The following is a 9,812-nucleotide window of genomic DNA, read 5'->3' on the forward strand; positions in this document are numbered from 1 at the left end:
AGGGTAAGTTTTCCCATCAGGGAAGCTGACCTAATCTTTTATTTTGGCATCATCATTCTCACATAGTTCCATATGTGTGTGTACATACATGCATATACATGTTATGTATGTCTTCTTTCTCCCCTTATTTTGGTTCTGGTTTTAACTGTGTGGCATTAAAACTTGTCCCTGATTACTATTCCCTGTGTGTCTAAGGTTCCTCTTTTCCTCCCTCATTTACCTTCTGTCATGGTACAGTGGCAAGAGCACAGTCAGAAGGACCTGACTTGAGTCCCAGCTCCAAAGCTGTGCCTTCAGGAAAGTCACTGGACCACTTTTTCATTCAACTTCCTCTGTGAAATAGGAACATAGTATCTTACCTCCCAGGGTTGTTATGAGGAAAACAGTTTGTAACCAGGCTAGTATTGTTTTTTTCTAATGTACCACCCTAACTCTGGGGATTTCTCAGCCAAATTATATCATAAAAATAACAATCTTAAGTCCTTTAAGTCAACCTGAAACAAGACAGCAAGTGACTTAAAGATGGAGATTTGTAACATTTAGTATAATTGAGCAGGATTGAATCTGCAAACCATACCTTTTTCCTGTTTAGTCCCTTTTATGCCTATAAATTGGGTACTTACTACTATGTGGACAGAGGTGCTGATTAGACACACATGGGCTTTGTGGTTAGCCTCTTTTTCCAGCCATTGATAATCAATGTCTTAAAGCATTTAGCACATTCAGTCATTATTACTTTTCTCTATAAAATATAACATAAACATTCGTATAGATATTGATTAATCATTATTTATATTTACATGTTAACTTAAGGGAAATAGCATTTGAAGTATGACTTAAAGAAATGTGATACTTAGACATAGACTGATGGTCCATTTTTCTGTAATTATTTTCTAACAGAACTTTAATATTTGTTGTTGTTCAGTTGTGTCTGACAAAAGAAATGTGAGATGTGCAAATCTAGAGACATCTCCTTCCCAAACATTCAAACAGGCTATTTGTGCCCTACCTGTCCTAGATCCTTCTGGGCTTGTAATGGACTGATCAGCCATAGTTGAATACACTGTACCTTGACCCTGACATCATGATGTCATTGCTCTTCTTCAAGTATGAAGCACAAACAATAACAACAGTGCTTCACTTAATACAGGGTTTATTTTATGTTTTCTCACTTAGCGTGCGTAAGGCCTATTTAAACCTTTACCACTTCTGATTCTCCTATGGTATACAATAACTCTGGCACTTCTCCAGAGGTGTCATAACTTTCCTTTGTCTCTGAGTCCTTCGGGGGGAAAAAGAGAGAAAGCTTTGCTCATCTCTTGCTGCTAGATCTAATCACTGTTAAGTTATTGTGAAGGAAAACCTTTCTGTGGGTTCCTGATCCTCAAATGAGCTAATGGCCATGCTGTTTCTTCTTGCTGGTTAGAATTAGAGATGATAGAGAAAAAGCTCCAGGGTACTATGAGGCTTGAGCCTAGAGGCTCACCAGAGGACACTGATTCAGAATTAAAGATAAATTCAGTCAGAGAAGAGAAGCCCATGCTGGGAGCAACCTAAGGGAGCCTAGCCTCTGAAATAATCAACAAATAAGTCAACAAACATGTATTTATTAAGTCCTTGCTATGGGCCAGGTACTCTTTCTAAGCACTAGATACAGAAAGAAAAGCAAAAACAGTTGTATGAACTCAAGGAGATCACGGTCTAAGGTGGGAGGTAACATGTAAGCAACTGCATAGAAAAGGTCATTAAATTAAGAGATCATTGGCGACTTTGGAGAGAACAATTTCAGTTGAATGATGGAGTTGAAAGCCAGATTTCAAAGAGTTAAGAAGAGAGAAATAAAGTAGAGGTGCCTGATGTAGTTGTTCTACTCAATGAGTTTAGCTATAAAAGGAGGAAAGACAGAACAATAACTTTGTGGGGATGGATGGGTTTTTTAAGGATGGGGAAGAAATGGGCATGTTTGTAGGCAACAGACAGGGAGAGATTAAAAGAGAGACTGAGAGAGGAGGGATGATAGAGGAGGCAGTCTACTAGAGAAGATGGGATCATTGGTTCATGTAGAAGAGAATGGTAAAGAGAATGACTAAGGGGGTAAAGGAGGAGATAGTGGCAGAAAGCATCTTAGCGATGTGAAATGAGAGTTATCTCAAAATGGCCTCAGTTTTTTCCGGTGAAATGTGAGGCAAAGTTCTCAGCTGAAAGGATGAGGGAGGGTGAGCTGGGACAAGTTTGAGGAGGGATGAAAAGATTTGGAAAGCCTCTGTGGTAAGTGGGATAGTGAATCAGTTAGGGAGATAAATAAGGACTGCCTTGCCACAATGAAGGACCAATTGATATTATGCACTATAACCTTGTAGTGGACCCAGTTAGCAACTTCTCTCTTGAGCAATATGAGAGTAAGAGCGAAAGCTGTGGGTGGTGGGAGTGATTCAAGGATAGGGCTTGGCTGGGATGACTGATGATAGAATAAGGGAACAAAGGACTTGAGAGTAAATAAGAATTAAATTCATTCACCGAGACGTCAAGCTGAAGATGGGAGGAAAGCACAGCCAGCATTAGGGTGAGGGGAAAAGAACTGAGGGGTGGAGGATTTGGAGGTCATGGTGAAGATGAAGGATTGAAGTCAGAAGGCAGAGGGAAAGATGAAATGATAAAAGATCATAATCAGATAAAGAAATTTCAGAGACCATAAACATAAAACACTTGTGGGTGTGGGCAAAATCAAGACTATGACCATCGCTATGTGTAGTTGGGGTGGAGTGGAAGAGTAGGTCATGAGAAATCAGTAAATTGAAGAAATGGGAAGTTAGGATGTTTGAGGGAAGTTGGGATGTTTGAACACACATATCAATATGTATGCTGAAGTCTCCTAGTAGGAAGGCAAGAGTTGGAGATGAAAGACTATTAGCTAGTCACTGAACTTACTAAGAAAGGAAAGAGTATCTGGGAGAAGGGGGAGGGTCAGTAGATATGGAGAAAGGAATGGAATTTGATTGATGGTCTAGTCCATGAGGCCTGAAGACCATATAAGACAAAAGTGGAAGAAACAATTTAATCATGAAGGAATCAGTCCACCAAGATTATCTGGTCCTTTAATCAGGTGACCCAAATGCACTCACCCAACTCACTTGCTTTTGAAGCTTGAAGTTTATGTCAGAGTTATTTTGCATGTAATACTAGAGGTTTCTTAACAATGACCAAACATTTATGAAGTTTCTGCTTTGTGCCTGTCACTATGCACTGGGGATGCAAAGGCAAAAATGAAGCAATCTCTTCTTTCAAAATAAATACAAAGCCAATTTATGTGGAAGAGAATACTAGAAGCTGGGGAGGAGGGGTTACTAATTTATTCACCTTGAAAGTATATAGTAATGGGCAGCTAGGTGGCGCAGTGAGTAAAGGGACAGCCCTGGAGTCAGGAGGACCTGAATTCGGTTCTGGCCTCAGACACTTAACACACACACACACACACACACACACACACACACACACACACACACAAATTAGCCGTGTAACCTTGGGCAAGTTACTTAACCCCAATTGCCCAATTTTTTGGAAAAAAGGCCAAAAAAAAAAAAAGGAAGAAAGAAAAAAAAAGAAAGTATATAGTAATCTGGACTGACACAGGCTTCAAATGCTAAGCCCTCCAGGAGAAAGAACACAGTGGCTTAGATGAACACTTAAGTTGAGGGAAAATTTTGATATAAAGGGGAGATGAAGACAACAGGAAAATAACAGGCATGTAAATCTAATCCTAGGTTGGCCTTACCCTTTTATCCCTTTTGAACCTTTTAAATATATGGAATAAAATAGTTTCAAAAAGTAGTTTTACAGTGGTCACTTCAGAGGCTTTCATCAATCTCTGGTAGACCATTGATAGAACTATGACTCATTTATCAGAGAAACAACATATTCAGAGAATTTACTTTGATTCCAGACCCTGTTCACAACTGAGAATTATTAACAAAAATATTTTTATAATCTTAGTTTTAATAGAGTTATAGATGTTAAAACTGAAAGGGACCTCAGGAGATTATCTATGGTCAGTATGGGTAAGTTCTTTATTCCATTTTACAGATGGAGTAACTGAGGCCCAGAGAACTTAAGTAACTTGCCAAAGATCATGCAGTTAGTATTAGGGCAGAGAGCATGTTCAAACCCAAGGCTCACATCTCCTAGCAGAGGATTTTTATCACACCATTTTGCCATCCTTTCATCTTGCTATGTAAAAGGAAAGAAACATCTCTCAACACCATAGAATTTAAAGTCTACAAGGTTCTAGAGATGAAAATCCACACTTGATTTTCATTCTACTCATGATGAACTAATAAGTACCATGAGGGAGTAAATGTTACTTTCTCACTTAAAATAAAAATTCAAAATTTTAACTTAACTACAAGAACCTTCATAAGTCTTTGAATAGGCCTATTGCACATGGATCAGGAAAGAAGTGTGCTATTGCTTATCTTTCCACAGTTGGTCTACTGTTTAGATAAAGTGTCTAGAGTACTAGACTTGGAGTCAGAAATGCCTGCTTTCAAATGTGGCCTCATATGCTTACTAGCTGTGTGACCCTGGCCAAGTCATTTAATCTCTCTGTACCTCAGTTTCCTCTTCAGTTAAGGGGGATAATAGCACCTCCTTCACAGGGTTATTCTTGGCAGTCAAATGAGATAATATATAAAAAGTACTCTGTAAATATTATCATTACTATTATTTCATTTCAGAAACAGCATTTGCCTTGGACCCAAGAAGACAGCTACTTTCCCAAGCCACGAATGGCAGACTTTACAAAATTGTAATTAAAAAGACAGTCTGATTTAAGTGCAAATCATCACAGTACTTAACTTTAAGGCAGAAAATGCTTTGAACCCTTAAACTTTTTAATCAGAGGTTTGCTTTTTTAATCAAAGGAAACTATATCAGGCAGGGAAGTTTCGATCCATCACCACAGCAATCTGTTTTCCATAGTTGAATGAACAGCATGATACATTTTGATGTTTAACCTACTTATACTATGAGCTCTGCCAGAGGGCAGCAAATCTTGGATGTTTGTTTCTTTTAGGGTGTAAAATGTTCTGGGAGAGAATGTCTAACAACCCATGCCCCAAATAGCATTACTCAATCTAAATGTGTTTGAAAAGATTCTGATTAGAAACTTATGTAACAATAATTTTAACACCAAAAAAAAAAAGAAAAAGTAATTAGATGTCATTTGTGGTGCCTTGGGGCAATTAGAGCATAGACATGAGCTGCTTTGTTATAATAACATGTTAGCAGTTTATAAGCTCATTTTGAAACAAGAGAACATAGCCAAGGAAATTTAGCTTTTGAATCCTAAGTAGTAAAAACAAAGTGATAAAAATGCAGTCCCTGGGAGGCTTTGTGAAAACAATGTTCTTTAAGACATATTTTGTCCTTTCTGAGCTGGATCGACCAAAACTGTCTAATCTGAGCACTTACATTAGAATGAATGATTTCCAGAATGGGTAGAACTCAAGATCTCAGTTGTGGACAAAAATTAACTAAGCTGTCTTTTTTTTTTTTTTTTGTGCAGGATGAGGACGCTGGCCCAGATGTGGGAGAAGGGACAGATGAATGGACTCAGGCCAAGACGCTGATCAAACCCCCAGACCAGTTGGAGCTGACTGAAGCTGTGAGTAAATTTGCTTTCTTAGATTTCAGCCTCGTCAGCCCCTTTCATTATCTTTTCTTTCCCTTGTTGTTAGTCATTTCAGTTGTGTCCAGCTTTTTTGACCTCATTTGGGGTTTTCTTGGCAAAGATGCTGGAGTGAGTTGCCATTTCCTTTTCACAGATGAAGAAACTGAGGCAAGCAGGATTAAGTGACCTATTTAGGGTCATACAACTAGTAAGTGTCTGATATCAGATTTCAGCTCAGGAAGAGGAGTCTTCCTGACTCCAACCCTGGTACTCTGTCTACTACACACCACTTAGCTGCTTTACATAGATAGATTTGTAGGCATTTATTTTCTTAGCAGTGGAAAGTCAAGTACTATCTAGTCATATGACCAAAGGATTATAGCACAGAACAGGATGCCCACTTTTCCTGTAGATTCGTGTTAAAAAGGAGAGTAGTCTTTATTTAGCTCTGAAGGGGACCCTGCCAGCTTCCATAGTGGGACTTTCCAGAATGCTCAAGCTACTGGATAGGCAGAAGTTTATAAATTTGTGTTACCAGGTGGGTTTTGGATTGCCATTTGTTTTTCGGCAATCATCCAATAGAATCCCTATTGTTGCAATGTTAAGTGGATACTTCAGCCAGTTTTTCTGACAGCTTTTGCCACGGTTAGCTGCTAAATGTTTTTCTAGGACTGTTGCTAATTTGGTTCGAGAGCAGACTTCTCATCTGACAGACCTTGTACCCAGCCAGTCTCCTAGGGAAGTATATGATATATCTGAGGTCCTTAAAAGGGGCTAGTATAGAGAAAACTGAGGACCAGTTACTTAACCAGAGTCACACAGATAGGAAGTGACCCTGGGCAAGGTACAACATTCTGGGCCTCATTTTCCTCATCTATAAAATGAGAGTTGGATTATATGACAGCTGAGGTCTCCTAGCTCAACTCAATCTATAATCCTATGATCCTATGTTATTTGGTCCTTCAGGACTTCACAAATGGCATAATAAAACCATAGATTTAGGGCTGAAAGTATCCTAAAAGGGCATTGATTCCAACCCCCTAACCTGACAGATGAGGAAACTAAAGCCCAGAGATGTTAGGTGACTTACCTGGGGCCCCATAGTCAGTAAGTATCTGAGGCAGGATTTAAACCCAAGTTTTCCTAACTCCAGTGCTGGAACATTCCATTGGCTAAATCATGCTTACCTCTGGAGTCTTCCATGAGGGGAAAAAAAATGTGAACTTTGTCTTTAGTCTTCCTTCATGCTCTCCTTGCATCACCCCATTTCCTTCTTCAAAGCACTCTCTATTAATAGATTTACATGCCTGTTATCTTCCTGTTGTCTTCAGCTCCCCTGTATGTCAAACCCTTCCCTTGGGGCTCAGTGTGATGCTCTTCATTCAAGACTCACTCTTTGTCTAAGTCATTGTGTTCCTTCTCAGGAGGAATTTGCATTTTAAGCCAATTTTAGTCCAGATTACTATGTACTTTCAAAGTTTGGGTGGAAAGACACTATCTAAGACACTCCCCATCAGCGTTGAACAGAAATAGTAAAGAAAAGATACACAAGGGACGGCCAGGTGGTGCAGTGAGTAAAGCGCCAGCCCCAGAGTCGGGAAACCTGGGATCGGTTCCGGCCTCAGATACTTAACACCCACACAAAATAACTGGCTGTGTAACCTTGAGCAAGTTACTTAACCCCTATTGCTTAAAAAAAAAAAAGATACACAGGTGTTTGAGCTGCCTCAGCTGTAGGATTTTGGGGTACAGCAGGAAGTGTAACTGCTGCTTTTTGAGTCAAAGTTTGATTTGGAGTAATCTACCACACTTTATACTTTGTGACTCATTCCTGTTCCAGCCCACTAGAGAAAGTGCAGTATCAGTTACTTTAGTTCACCTGTGACAGTGGCCATTAGCCATCCAAAGAGAAATTTCCTCTCCTGAGCTGTGTGCCCCCTATATTAGGCCTACACATGGAATGACCCCCTAGGTCAATAGGAGAGGTGGGCTCCCTGTTGTGGGTGGTCAGATGGGCTGAATCAATGCGTCTTTTATTGTTCAAGAACAGACTATTACCTATAGGTGGAACATTGATTAAGTGCTTACTATTGATCAGATAGTATGGTAAATACTGTGCATATATATATAAACAATAATACAGTTCTTGCTTTCGAGGATCTTACATTCTAACAGGAAAAGACAACACATAAAAGTGGAAAAGTGAGGGACAGGGAGGGAGGCACCAACCACAAGAGTGGGGCTCAGGACAGAGGTTTCTGGGTGGAGGGAAGAGAATAAATATTTATGTAATGCCTACTATGTGCCGGCATTTTGCTGAGCGCTTTACAAATAGTCTCTCATTCGATCTCCAGTGTATGAATATGACTGGTGAAGAATTTGATGAAAAGTCTTGAGGGTGTACTTAGTCAGGAGTGAAGTGTGTCTAGCTGGGGCCCCTCAAGAAATAATAATTCAGGCTGGAGAGTTAGGAAATTAGAAAAATTAGGAAAGTGGGCCTTAGGGAGAGGGTTTTGTCTGGGGTGAGAAGGTGATTGGCAGCAAGGGAGAGAAGTAGTCCAGAAAGTAACACCATGGTCTATGGAAGCTAGATGCTTAATTAACCACATACACCATATTAATAAGGATATAATGCAATGTAAGCATAATGGAACGTAGAAACCAATTTCAGAACAGAAAATGCATATACAGGACAGGATATGAAAACCAATTATTGCTACAAGATAGGATGTAGGAGAAGGTACATTCCATTAATCATTCCAAAGAAATATTTCCTATTACTTCTTGACCAGGCATGGATGCCAGTAAATCTGTTTCTGGCCTGAGTATATGGTATGACCTGCTTAAGACAGTCTCTTAATTGCTATATGGACTACCACAAAGCCACATCTATAAGTCACATATACTATGGGAGCTAGAAGGGATATTTAAGATCATTGGGTCCAAGCCCCTCCCTTTACTCTGGTAGTGGAATGAGAGGTTTGTCTTTACTAAAAGACTTATTCCAGCATCATAGGTAGAAAAGGGATTTTGATGGTAAGGGAACCTTACTTCATTTGAATTTTATTTTTATTGATTATTTTTTTGTTTTTGTATCACATTTGTTTTTGAATATGTCCTTCTTCCCCTATCCAAAAAGCTTTCCCTTATAACAAAAAAAAATTAAGAAAGAGAGGGAAAAAAGAAGCTCATAGTATATGTGTAGTGCAGAAAATTAGTTATGTTTTGTCTTCTCTTCTCTGGGGCTTTAAAACCAATCATGGCAGTGCACCTGAGGACTGCTGCTGTGAAAAATGTTAAGGGTCTAATCACATAGTGATTAGACATAGTGAACTCTCTTTTAAGCAATAAACTAAACATTGTTCAATAAAGCATAGCATTTGTAGCAACATCCTTAAGCAAAACATATCATCTATATATTTGTGTATATATACATAATGTACATATATCATAACATTCAGCATATCATATGACACATAGATATATCATTGCATTCAGTAACATTCCCCAAAATACTTGTTTACACAGTTAGGGAGTCCCAGGCTAGGGTCTTCCCTAGCACAACACATTACACAGTATATATCATTGCATCCCCAAAATCGGGGGGACCCAGGCTGGGGTGACCCCTAGCATAACACATCCTTAAGGGGTACCAGAGTATATAAACACTATCTACCCCTAGGTCACAGTAATTCACAATCTCCTCAATCAATACACAGTGTCCAAGTAAAGTCCTCTCTCATCTTGACTTGAGCCTGACTTCCAAACCCCATGGCTCTTTCTCTGTGGGCTGATGGCTCCCAACTCTCACCTGGATTCACACATAGGCAACTGTCTGCTCTTGCTCCATATCTCAACTCATGGGGACTGCTCTGCTCCAAGCTCCTGCTCAACAGCAGGCTCCAGGGGTTCCTGCCCACAGCTTCTGTTTCTAGGAAAACAAAGCTTAACAGGGCTACAACAATATTTATACACGTTACCAGTACCATCATCTCAGTTTATTTTAACAGCTCTTAAAAGGGGCTTAAAGTAAGCCTCCTTCCCCGTGGGCAAATCTCTGCTCTTCAGCTCAATTTACTCATAAAGACAAACAGACAGGGCTTCTGTCTGAGAAATTAACATAGATCAACAGACAGGGCTTCTGTCT

General features: G+C 39.6%; 1 protein-coding gene across 1 annotated transcript in view; it reads left to right on the forward strand.

Moving 5' to 3' along the window:
- The window catches only part of DNAI1 (dynein axonemal intermediate chain 1), a 265,252-nt gene that overhangs the window by 50,253 nt on the left and 205,187 nt on the right, over positions 1 to 9,812 (forward strand). The window contains exon 3 of the mRNA XM_069101915.1: positions 5,561 to 5,659. Within this exon, the coding sequence (XP_068958016.1) occupies positions 5,561 to 5,659 (99 nt within the window). The remainder of the gene's footprint in view (positions 1 to 5,560; positions 5,660 to 9,812) is intronic.

The sequence above is a fragment of the Petaurus breviceps genome, unplaced genomic scaffold (assembly GCF_028583685.1).
Source record: "Petaurus breviceps papuanus isolate PSGF00001 unplaced genomic scaffold, PetGlider_PUasm1.0 520, whole genome shotgun sequence".
NCBI classification, from domain to species: domain Eukaryota; kingdom Metazoa; phylum Chordata; class Mammalia; order Diprotodontia; family Petauridae; genus Petaurus; species Petaurus breviceps.